Below are 12,483 nucleotides of genomic sequence, written 5' to 3'. Positions count from 1 at the left end.
ACCATCCAAACCGTGAAGCACAGGGCTGGCAGCATCATGCTATGGAGGTGCTTTGCTGCAGGAGGGACTGGTGCACTTCACAAAATAGATGGCTTCATAAGGAAGGAAAATGATGTGGCTATATTGAAGCAACATCTCAAGACATCAGTCAGGAAGTTAAAGCTTGGTCACAAATGGGTCTTCCAAATGGACAATGACCCCAAGCATACTTCCAAAGTTGTGGCAAAATGGCTTAAGGACAACAAATTCAAGATATTGGAGTGGCCATCACAAAGCCCTGACCTCAATCCAATAGAAAATTTGTGGGCAGAACTGAAAAAGTGTGTGCAAGCAAGGAGGCCTACAAACCTGACTCAGTTACACCAGCTCTGTCAGGAGGAATGGGCCAAAATTCACCTAACTTATTGTGGGAAGCTTGTGGAAGGCTAGCTGAAACGTTTGACCCAAGTTTGACCCAATTTAAAGGCAATGCTACCAAATACTAATTGAGTGTATATAAACTTCTGACCCACTGGGAATGTGATGAAAGAAATAAAAGCTGAAATAAATCATTCTCTCTTCTATTATTCTGACATTTCACATTCTTAAAATAAAGTGATGATCCTAACTGACCTAAGACAGGGAATTGTTACTAGGATTAAATGTCAGGAATTGTGAAAAACTGAGTTTAAATGTATTTGGCTGAGGTGTATGTAAACTTCCAAATTCAACTGTATATGCAGGCCTCAATTCCAAATGATTGGGAAAGATGGGCACCATCTAAAAAGGTGGAATTAGGCTAGATGCTAATCAAACCTTAATTTTGGGGTGCAAAGGAGGTAAAATGAAAAAGAAACTGAGGTAGTTGTTTAACCAGTCAGTGCMTTTGGTCAAATGTTGCTGTCACTTATCTCGCTAGCTCAGCCATGACTATCCTATCCTCCTTCAACTATTTCCAGTGAATGACAACTTTCACAGTGTGGCAGTTTTCCAAGCATGGCTATTTAGCCGCTAGGTAGCTGGGCATTTTTGTCTGATGAGTTGCTTACCACTGAGTAGCACCATACACAGAAAGAAACTACATAAAAAGAAAAGTATGCAGCAAGTGCTTGCGTTCTCTGGGTTAGAAAGATCAAGTTGATAATATCGTAGATAAAGCTAATATCCTAAAGTAATTAATTTGGACCCCTTCCAACGGTGTCTCTCTGTATAATTCATGACAGTGATTATCTCCATATTGTGGAAATATCATCTGTCAGGCAGTTTAGAGAGGGCTTGTCTAATGACTGTTTGCTCAATACAGAGACACCTGAACTCATTATGACAGCAGAGATTTAATCAACATGGAATCTGCACATCCTGTTTAATATAAATCAAAGAGCTGCTCCTTCAGATATGTCAGTTATTTTATCAGACGAGAACCTGGAAATAAGAGCCCCTCGATACTGCTGGATCCTTCTTGACCTTTTTGACTGCATCTGGAGCTCCCACTCTTGCGACATCATGGAGAGTTTCAAGTAAGTCACAGTTCAGGTAGGCCTCCCCGTTTCAGCAAACAAAGGGGAGTAGGTTTGCTCAACAACAAATGGCAGGAAAAAACTCTCCAAAATGACTTATTCAGAGGAGAAACGTCAGGATACCTGTGCTTCATCAGAGTATGGAGCAAAGCCTTGAGCGTAAGAAGTAGATGTCTGCCTGTTTTTTTTAGTGCTCCAAATCCTGTTTACCATGAATTGTACTTTTGGAAGTTTTTCCTAGGTAAACCCTATTATTGAGGTTTTAATATGTGTTGGTGTCTTCTATCTTTGGCCTGTACCTCCTGATAGCTAACCACTGTGTTCCCATGGCTGTTGTAAGGATGTGTTGTACCCAGACAATGACAATGAATGAAAGTCCTCCATTGGGCGTTGAAGCGAAACCATTCTGATGTCAGTTAGTTACGTTTGCCCAATTCATCTACCTTTGATCAAGTCCACACCCTTGTTAATCTCTGGGGTTGCCTAATGTCATATCACACACAGTCATTCTCCCTACCTCCTAAACCTTTGCACTCTTGTCTGTGTGTGTTGCTTGGCACTAAAGGCTGGATGAGGGTGAGAAAATAGAGCTCTGTGATTTCACTGATTTGTTTTCCTGGGATTGTTTTCTGGAGCAGTCGGCGGTTCTGGTGGGACATCATAAATCCAGCAGTCTGCCATTCCTGAGGTTTCAGACTTCCACTGCTCACCTTCACCTCCTATCAGGCCCAATGAGCCATCCTCTCATTAATGTGTTGATTGTGAACCATTACCTCTCACAGGAAAAATCAAAGGCGGATGTCATCCCCGTTGATAAACCACTTGTGAAAGCAGATCAGTGACAACTTTGACTCCTCYTTTTTATTGGAGAACAGTGGGATGGTGTGATACACATTCCTGTGTCACTCTATCTCTCGGTCTCCTACCTCTCCATCTCTTTCTTTCTCATCTATCATGGTCTTCATCTTAACTTTTTCATCCCTTAAACATACTCCCATTTAATCTCATCTCTCCATTGCCTCACCTGTCCATCTCCATACCTCTCCCACTATCTGACCCTCTCTTTATCCACTGTCCTCTCCTCCCTGTGTCTTTATCTCTCCATATCTGTACCAATAAAGCCCTTGCCACTGTGGCCATAGCGGCTTCCATTGGCACAAAGGCAGCTCTCTTTTCATTCTTCTCTAAACCAGTTAGCATTAGTCGTGACCTGGTGGCGCCACAGTACATGTCTTTGTTACTGTGTGTTTCAGTGAATAATACCATCATAGAAGCTAGGGCTATTAGCTCCGGTGACGCCATCCCCAGCTGATGTTACCCACGGTGTGTTAAAGATTAGCATCTGAGTGTTTTGAGAAAGCTGTTTCATTAATGGATAGCGGTTGCTGTRGGTAAAGCCTTTAACAAATGGTGTCTTCAGAGTAGCAGTGACTCATCATAGTGTTTTATGGCTGCAAATCCAGATCATTTTAATGACCCTTATGTGTCAAAATGTATTGCAGAGATGGAGTAGAGGAGGCTGGCTGAAGAACTAGAAAATAAATGCTCTTATTGTTCCTTCATGAGGACTTCCATTGTATGGGCTGATRGACAGGGTGCACCCCCATTAAATGTGACTCATCTTCAGATCTTATCAGCTACAACACTGGGCCTTTGTTGGGGTTTCTGTTGGATCACCTGGGGGCTCAATGGCACATTGGCAGGAAACTAAATCAATGAAACAAACACACACAAACTCAGCAAAAATAGAAACGTCCTCACTGTCAACTGCGTTTATTTTCAGCAAACKTAACATGTGWACATATTTGTATGAACATAACAAGATTCAACAACTGAGACATAAACTGAACAAGTTCCACAGACATGTGACTAACAGAAATTGAATAATGTGTCCCTGAACCAAAAGTAACAGTCAGTATCTGGTGTGGCCACCAGCTGCATTAAGTACTGCAGTGCATCTCCTCCTCATGGACTGCACCAGATTTGCCAGTTCTTGCTGTGAGATGTTACCCCACTCTTCCACCAAGGCACCTGCAAGTTCCCGGACATGTCTGGGGGGAATGGCCCTAGCCCTCACCCTCCGATCCAACAGGTCCCAGACGTGCTCAATGGGATTGAGATCCGGGCTCTTCGCTGGACATGGCAGAACACTGACATTCCTGACTTGCAGGAAATCACACACAGAATGAGCAGTATGGCTGGTGGCATWGTCATGCTGGAGGGTCATGTCAGGATGAGCCTGCAGGAAGGGTACCACATGAGGGAGGAGGATGTCTTCCCTGTAACGCACAGCGTTGAGATTGCCTGCAATGACAACCAGCTCAGTCCGATGATGCTGTGACACACCGCCCCAGACCATGACGGACCCTCCACCTCCAAATCGATCCCGCTCCAGAGTACAGGCCTCGGTGTAACGCTCATTCCTTCGGCGATTAACACGAATCCGACCATCACCCCTGGTGAGACAAAAGCGCGACTCGTCAGTGAAGAGCATTTTTTGCCAGTCCTGTCTGGTCCCGCAACAGTGTGTTTGTGCCCATAGGCGACGTTGTTGCCGGTGATGTCTGGTGAGAACCTGCCTTACAACAGGCCTATTACAACAGGCCTACAAGCCTTCAGTCCAGCTTCTCTCAGCCTATTGCGGACAGTCTGAGCACTGATGGAGGGATTGTGCGTTCCTGGTGTAACTCAGGCAGTTATTGTTGCCATCCTATACCTGTCCCGCAGGTGTGATGTTCGGATGTACCGATCCTGTGCAGGTGTTGTTACACGTGGTCTGCCACTGCGAGGACGATCAGCTCTCCGTCCTGTCTCCCTGTAGCGCTGTCTTAGGCGTCTCACAGTACGGACATTGCAATTTATTGCCCTGGCTACATCTGCAGTCCTCATGCCTCCTTGCAGCATGCCTAAAGCACGTTCACGCAGATGAGCAGGGACCCTGGGCATCTTTCTTTTGGTGTTTTTCAGAGCCAGTAGAACGGCCTCTTTAGTGTCCTAAGTTTTCATAACTGTGACCTTAATTGCCTACCGTCTGTAAGCTGTTAGTGTCTTAACGACCGTTCCACAGATGCATGTTCATTAATTGTTTATGGTTCATTGAACAAGCATGTTTAAACAGTGTTTAAACCCTTTACAATGAAGATCTGGGAAGTTATTTGGATTTCTACGAATTATCTTTGAAAGACAGGGTCCTGAAAAAGGGAAGTTTATTTTTTTGCTGAATTTAAATGTGCGCACGCACACTATTAATCAGTATCAGGAAGGTGTCATTAGATACACAGACACCTCGTATGAGTCAAATGAGACCTCATTGACATATCACTTAATTTTACAGGATTACCCCAAAAACAGACACCCTGGCTGGAGCAGGGGCTCCATAGCCTATCATGCAGGTGAGTGTCCTGAGTCATGTAGTGTCTGTATCTGTCCGTCTGCAAGTGTTCCTGCATGATGGTTTGGTTTGTTGCTTGAATGTTTCTGTCTCTGTACCTGCTTGCCATGCATGATACTAATTATTGGTCAGACCGACTCCTGTGGTACCCTTCCTGCCCATAGGGCTCTGGTCAAAAGTAGTGCACTATGTAGGGAATAGGGTGCCATGTAGGGCTCAGCCAGAGATTGCGAGAGAAGCTGAGAGTTGTCCAAGTCTCCATGAATGGTGGGATACCATTATCAGTGTGTTACTGTTATGATAAGCCTGTGTGTTTATCGCTGCTTATCTGCCAAAGTGGTGATTAGGTGGAGCCCCACCTAGTGATCTCTTCATGTTTCATCTGTTCCATGTCATTGTTTCTCTCTTCCTAAAATCCACCCTAAGGATGAGAAAGTAGCTCTTTCCTCTCGCATTCCCCCTGACCTCTGGTTGACTATTCCACTGCCGAGGGAGGTTGAGATGAGGACAAATGGAGTTTTAAGTTAATGTTCTAGCTCAGCACACAGCAGTCAGTCTCAATCATCTCACTCATTTGGAAGTTCTGGGCTCATTTTCCTTTTCAATTCAGTTAATTTAGGAGATTCATTGAAGTAGGAATTTTCTGTTTACTCTGAACTGATTGAATTTGCATGAAATTGAAATACCGAATGATTCAAACTTGCATACATGCTCTCTCATATACACACACACACACACACACACACACACACACACACACACTCTCTCTCTCTTTTCTCCTTCCCTCTCTCTCAGATGATGGGAAGCTCTTCCAGGGTAGTGGGGTGGGGGACGCCTTTGGCCCTCGCTGTTTTGAGGGGGACGTCATGGGCTGTGGCATCATGTTCCCACGGGACTACATCCTGGACAGTGGAGGTGAGTGCACCATTAGGCTGCTGCCATCTGAGACAGACAACCATAAAACAAATAATGTCATTAGATTATAAAAAATGTAATAAAGCAGCAAATGTGAGTGGGGATTTTGAATAGTATACTTAGTTAACTGTATCCTCGTTCTCCCTGTCTATCAATCTGTCTGTCTCGCCATGTGTCTGTCTTTCTGAGCATATGTGGTTCCCTCAGATGACAGTGACGACGGGGACTCGGAGTTGCGGCCTAAGCAGCGGCGTGTCCAGAACGACCTCTATATGAACGACGAGGAGGAGGATGGGGAGGAACTGGAGGGGGAGCAGGAGGGGAGGAAGGTCGTGGTGAGAGACTCTTTTTGTCTACATCAGCAAACCTTCAAACAGGGCCAGAGCGTCAGCTCTGTGAGAGGCAGAAGAGGGGTTATGTTGAATTAGTTAGGGTTTTATGTGATGTGTTCTGATTTGATATAGGAGTGGTAAAACAGTAGGCACTGAATTTTAAGAATAATTTGTCACTTTTGTTCATATCCTAAATTCATTTAAATGGAATCAACCCCAACCCTAGTGTGAATAGTAGCTCACTGTCGCCCCCTTGTGTTGTGCTAGGTGTTCTTCACACGGAATGGGAAGGTGGTGGGCCGCAAGGAGGTGGCAGTGCCAGCAGGGGGGTTCTATCCTACCATCGGCATGATGAGCACCGGGGAAAAGGTCAGGGTGGACCTGCACCCCCTAAGCGGGTGAGAGGAGAGGGGGAGGATGGAGTGAAGAGAGTAGGGACATGACCAGAGAGAAGTGGCTCCAACACAGACAGACACACACACACACCACAAACTCGGAGGACAGGGCCAGCTCCAGGCATAAGCGGTCCCTTATGGCTCCAAGCCACTAGGGGGCCCCCCCAAAAAATGTGGTTGTGCATCAGCAATTATCCTCTTGGTATGTCAGTCACTGACAGTCACTCAATTAACCATGTCAGCTAACTATTTTTAGATTGGTAAATTATTCTTGCCAGCTATCTAAACTTGTAGTAAATATGGTCGAATACTGACAGGTCACGCAGGATGCATGCCCAGGGGCCCATTGCTTTTGTTAGTCACTTTCACTCAGATATCATTAACATGGCAAAATGTGAAGAATTACGGGAAATTGACTTTAAAACAGAAGAAAAAAATCTGCCCCTTGGCAAAATGGGCAGAATTGGCCAACAAAATTTCGCTTAGGGCCCCAAAAGGCTAGAGGCCCTGTCGGGAGGATGACGCTAGACCAATATGGGAGTTTGTTTGGAGTCGTCACAGTGCAGTATCCYTCTTCTTCACATCACTCCTGGATCCAGCATGTTGTCTGGGAAGTCCCACCTCAGTTTAGTTTACTCTGGGTTGACTCCTATCAGTAGAGGAAACTCATGCTACTAGATAGTATGAAGATTAATATTATTCAAAGCTGATATGTCAAGACTATACTGTATGGGTGCCTCAAAGTGYTTACTTTTGTCATGTCAATAAAAAATGCTAGAACCAGTTTAAAGAGATGCTGGACCAATCCCAGGTCTTTAGCAACAATCATTCAAGTCTTATTAGTTCAACTATATTTTGAGATTATTAAAGGAATGTATTCAAAATGCTGAAAAAATGTAACCCACAGACAAGAAATACAACTCAGGTATGCCAAAATCCAAATGACTATAACTAGGATGTTGTGTTATGTCATTTTTTTCTAAGACTATGATAATGCCATATCATTTTATCACGAGCACTTTATTGTAGATATACTGTATTATGATGCATTACTACAGGCATTTGAGGTTCATTTATATTGTGGAATGACAGGTTAAATGAAATACTTAATCAAGATCTGCCTTTCTAGACCATTTTAATTTGTTTTGATTAATCTTCTGTAATATCAGAACTGTACTCAAGCAATGTGCTGATTGATTGTATTTAATGATTTAAAAAACTGAAGATCATGCACTAACTGTTCCTGACCGAGTGTCATTTGATTTCATATTAGTCACCAATTAGGTTCATTTAATCATTGATATGAATGTATGTGTCACCTCTAAATTGTGCACTTGTATGCAATGTTTATAAATAAAGATGAGTATCTATTTATATAGGATGGCCTGCTTTGTGTGTTTTTTCTCTCTCATTTGGATGAAAGACTTATAGCCAGCAGAGGGAGCTATATTATATTATTTTATTTAACTAGTCAAGTCAGTTAATTAAGAACAAATTCTTATTTACAATGACGGCCTACCAAAAGGAAAAAGACCTGCGTGGACGGGGATTTAAAAAACATATAAATATAGGACAAAACACACATCGCAACAAGAGAGACAACACTACATAAAGAGAGACCTAAGACAACACAGCATGGTAGCAACACAACATGACAACAACATGGTAGCAGCACAAAACATGGTACAAACATTATTGGGCACAGACAACGGCACAAAGGGTAAGAAGGTAGAGACAATAATACATCACGCAAAGCAGCCACAACTGTCAGTAAGAGTGTCCATGATTGAATCTTTGAATGAAGAGATTGAGATAAAACTGTCCAGTTTGAGTGTTTGTTGCAGCTCATTCCAGTCGCTAGCTGCAGCGAACTGAAAAGACGAGCGACCCAGGGATGTATGTGCTTTGGGGACCTTTAACAGAATGTGACTGGCAGAACGGGTGTTGTATGTGGAGGATGAGGGCTGCAGTAGATATCTCAGATWAGGGGGAGTGAGGCYTAAGAGGGTTTTATAAATAAGCATCAACCAGTGGGTCTTGCGACGGGTATACAGAGATGACCAGTTTACAGAGGAGTATAGAGTGCAGTGATGTGTCCTATAAGGAGCATTAGTGGTAAATCTGATGGCCGAATGGTAAAGAACATTTAGCCGCTCGAGAGCACCCTTACCTGCTGATCTCTAAATGATGTCTCCGTAATCTAGCATGGGTAGGATGGTCATCTGAATCAAGGTTAGTTTGGCAGCTGGGGTGAAAGAGGAGCGTCTACGATAGAGGAAACTAAGTCTAGATTTAACTTTAGCCTGCAGCTTTGATATATGCTGAGAGAAGGACAGTGTACTGTCTAGCCATACTCCCAAGTACTTGTATGAGGTGACCACCTCAAGCTCTAAACCCTCAGAGGTAGTAATCACACCTGTGGGGAGAGGGGCATTATCCTTACAAAAACCACATGACCTTTGTTTTGGAGGTGTTCAGAACAAGATTAAGGGTAGAGAAAGCTTGTTGGACACTAAGAAAGCTTTGTTGTRGAGCATGTAACACAAAATCCAGGGAGGGGCCAGCTGAGTATAAGACTGTATCATCTGCATATAAATGGATGAGAGACTGCATGAGCTATGTTGTTGATGTAAATTGAGAAGAGCGTGGGGCCTAGGATTGAGCCTTGGGGTACTCCCTTGATGACAGGCATTGGCTGAGACAGCAGATTTTCTGACTTTATACACTGCACTCTTTGAGAGAGGTAGTTAGCAAACCAGGCCAAAGTCCCCTCAGAGACACCAATACTCCTTAGCCGGCCCACAAGAATGGAATGGTCTACCGTATCAAAAGCTTTGGCCAAGTAAATAAAAATGGCACCACGATATTGCTTAGAATCAAGGGCAATGGTGACATCATTGAGGACATTTAAGGTTGGACCTTCAAAAAAGAAGGTCCAAGCATCTTCGATAGAGGGGATCAAGCTGATTCTATACCATTTTACAGAGGCCAGTTCATGAAGGAAGGCTTGTTCATTAAAGTTTTTTAGCAAGCGTCTATGACAAATCAGGACAGGTCGTTTCACTGAGCAGCCATTATGAACACAGGCTGTAAAACAGTGATCACTAAGGTCATTACAGAAAACACCAGACTGATACCTATCAGGATTATTCGTGAGGATAACATCAAGAAGAGTAGCCTTTTCTGGGTGTTTGGAGCCATAGTTTGTGGGATTGGTAATAATCTGAGAAAGATTAAGGGAGTCCCATTGCTTCAGGACATGGTCAGGTGGTTAAATGTTAAATGTCCCAGTTTAGGTTGCCTAGCAGGACAAATTCAGACTTGGTGTAAGGGGCCAGGAGAGAGCTTAGGGCAGTTAGGGTACAGGCCGGTGCTGATCAGAGGACAATAGCACCCAGCAACAGTCAACAAAGAGCTATTTGAAAGTTGAATACTTAAAACCAGCAAATCAAATTGTTTTGGGACAGACTTGGTGGAGACAACCGAGCACTGAAGGTGATCCTTGGTAAAGATTGCCACTTTGGAAGATCTGTCTTGCCGAAAAAGGTTATAAACAGAAAGGTTAATATCAGTATTCAAAACACTCTTCCTTAACCACGTCTCAGTAATGACCAACAACATCTGGATTGGAGCTGTGAACCCACAATTTCAATTGATCAATTTTAGGTAATAAGCTTCTAGTGTTAACGTGCTGAAAACCCAGGCTTTTACGAGAGCAGAAATCAGAGAAGCAGATATCAGAGCACAAGTCAGAATTGGGGCTAGCAACAGTAGATGGACCAGGATGACATATACATTTCCAGATATCATCAACAGTAATACAATCAAGGCACGGCATAGTACAGGGAGAGCTCTGCAGTGCTGATTTATGACATCAATGTGCATCAGATGGCAACAAGATCATATTGTACAGCAATTTCATCAGGCAACATGAATACAAAGCCGGCAAGAGGTGGTTAGAATGGGATGGGAGGCCAAAAGTCTGTGTAACCAATAGAGAGAGTCCCGAATGTGGGAACAAACATAGTATGTCCCACGGTTGGGCAATGAAAGTTTGTAGTCAACAAAGCATGCAGGAGTCATGAGTTAAATATTAAAATGCACAACAAAAAAATAATATATATAACAACTTGGGGCTAGCCATTGTAAGTTCAGAGTCATTCGCCCCAACAGTGCGTGTGTGCTGGAGGCGAGCGAAACCTCGGGAGAGAGGGGGGGGGAGTATGGTGGGGGTACCTGTACCAGACAGGCCAGGGCAGACGGTGAACAGATCGCCAGGTGGAATCCAAGCAGCAGTGCAGCAGGCAATGGGAGTAGGCGTCACACCCACTTGGGAGAAACCTTTATTTCTGGAGTCAGATTTCTTGTAGAAAATGCCAGGGGAACASGTCTCTGAACAGCAGGAGGAGGCTTCAAGGCCTCTGGATCTGGGTGGGGTAGCCTGCCATTAGTTGGGCTCAAAGGCTTCGACACCTCTCGCTTCACACGTCAGTGCTAATTGAAGTTGTAACTCTTTGTCCTAGCAAAGCTTGGTAGCCTGAGCATTCAGTCCTTGTTAAGTAAAAAATATAATTGTTATTGGCTTTTGAAAATAAAAAATTGCTTCAGACTAAGCATTACTCACTCAGCTCCAGGTTGGATAGTGTTTTCAGGTCTCTGCTTGTTTGCCAGAGCATTTGATGTATAGTTTGTGAATAATAATCATTGAGTGTAGGAAGCATTCCAAGGAATTCCATCCAAAAATCAGGTTGTAGGTTTGGAGTTTTGATTTGGAGTGAAGGTTATGATGTAGAGGGTAGCATCCTGTATATGTCCCTGACAAAAAAATTGATGTTTGTCTAACTAAATCTAATTTTAAAAACATGCTGAAAAATTTGGGAGCCATCTGCTCATGATCTCTCTCATATATATATATATATATATATATATATAAAGAGAGAGCTCATATATATATATATATGAGCTGGCTGGCAAGGGTTTTCATAAAGGCACGGAAACACCGGTAGCATTTACCAGCCAAAACTACTTAACACCTTTGAACAGAGTGCCGGACGTAATTTTTTAGTGATGGGGAAACGAAGCGTCTTGAAGCGTTGAGGTTTTACAGCCCATTGTGTCAAATAGGTTCATTACTCTAGGCTTTAATCAACACAGTGTACACTAGTGGCACCTGCTGGTCAAAAGAGCTCTGGCATCAAACGTGACCGCTAGAAATTTAGAAAGGGGCACCTACTGGCAGGTGGTCCCTAAAACACACTGCGCCAAATGAACGGCAGATCGTCATTCGGTGCGATGTGTTTTCTCCTTAACGTGTCATTTGGCTAGTTTAAGGGATGCTTCTGGATTTTGGCAATGAGGCCCTTTATTTACTTAGAGTCAGATAAACTTGTGGATACCATTCTTGTCTCTGCATTAAAATCTATTCTGAGCAGATGAGAATGGACAAGATTCTCCTCTCTGATGATGAGCGTAGCAGCACATCACCTTGATGTTAMAGAAAAAAGCTGTTTCAGTAAAGCACAGTCCACAAAGGTCCTATAAAACAGWGCCCTGTGGTAGGCAGTTCAATCTCCCTGCTCTACTAACTACTGAACCTCAGTCCTGACAGAACAATGAGGTGTTCTGCTGCCCCTAGAGCCGGCTCCCATGTGCTACTGTTGTGGCCTTCTCTCCCCAGCCTGGCCTTGCCGCTCTGGCACAATAGCTCTTAGGTGGACAAGGAAGCTTTTCTTTCCGGGGTCCATTCTCTTCTCGAGGGGGTGGTTGGCTGGCCGCAGAGACAGATTGACGAGTAGATGCCCAATTCGCCCGCCTTATTCTCACAAATGTATCCCACTTTTTACAAAGTGTTTCATTTGCGTGGCCATAGAGGCATACTCACATTAGCATAGCAAGTGTTACCACACCCTGCTACCATACAAATCTTGGTCATCTTGATGACCAAGCTAGCTCCA

General features: G+C 43.8%; 1 protein-coding gene across 5 annotated transcripts in view; it reads left to right on the top strand.

The window, feature by feature from the left end:
• Positions 1 to 7,908, top strand: part of LOC111970186 (SPRY domain-containing protein 3) — a 132,461-nt gene extending 124,553 nt beyond the window's left edge. For all 5 annotated transcript variants that reach the window (XM_070445666.1, XM_070445665.1, XM_023996766.2 and 2 more), the window contains 4 exons: positions 4,831 to 4,888; positions 5,683 to 5,802; positions 6,010 to 6,137; positions 6,402 to 7,908. In XM_070445666.1, coding sequence (XP_070301767.1) covers positions 4,831 to 4,888; positions 5,683 to 5,802; positions 6,010 to 6,137; positions 6,402 to 6,536 — 441 coding nt within the window. In that variant the 3' untranslated portion in view covers positions 6,537 to 7,908. The remainder of the gene's footprint in view (positions 1 to 4,830; positions 4,889 to 5,682; positions 5,803 to 6,009; positions 6,138 to 6,401) is intronic.
• Positions 7,909 to 12,483: the final 4,575 nt, after the last annotated feature.

The sequence above is a fragment of the Salvelinus sp. IW2-2015 genome, linkage group LG11 (genome assembly GCF_002910315.2).
Source record: "Salvelinus sp. IW2-2015 linkage group LG11, ASM291031v2, whole genome shotgun sequence".
Classification (NCBI taxonomy): domain Eukaryota; kingdom Metazoa; phylum Chordata; class Actinopteri; order Salmoniformes; family Salmonidae; genus Salvelinus; species Salvelinus sp. IW2-2015.
Note: the sequence above shows the minus strand (reverse complement) of the source record. Positions and strands in the feature narration are given on the sequence as shown.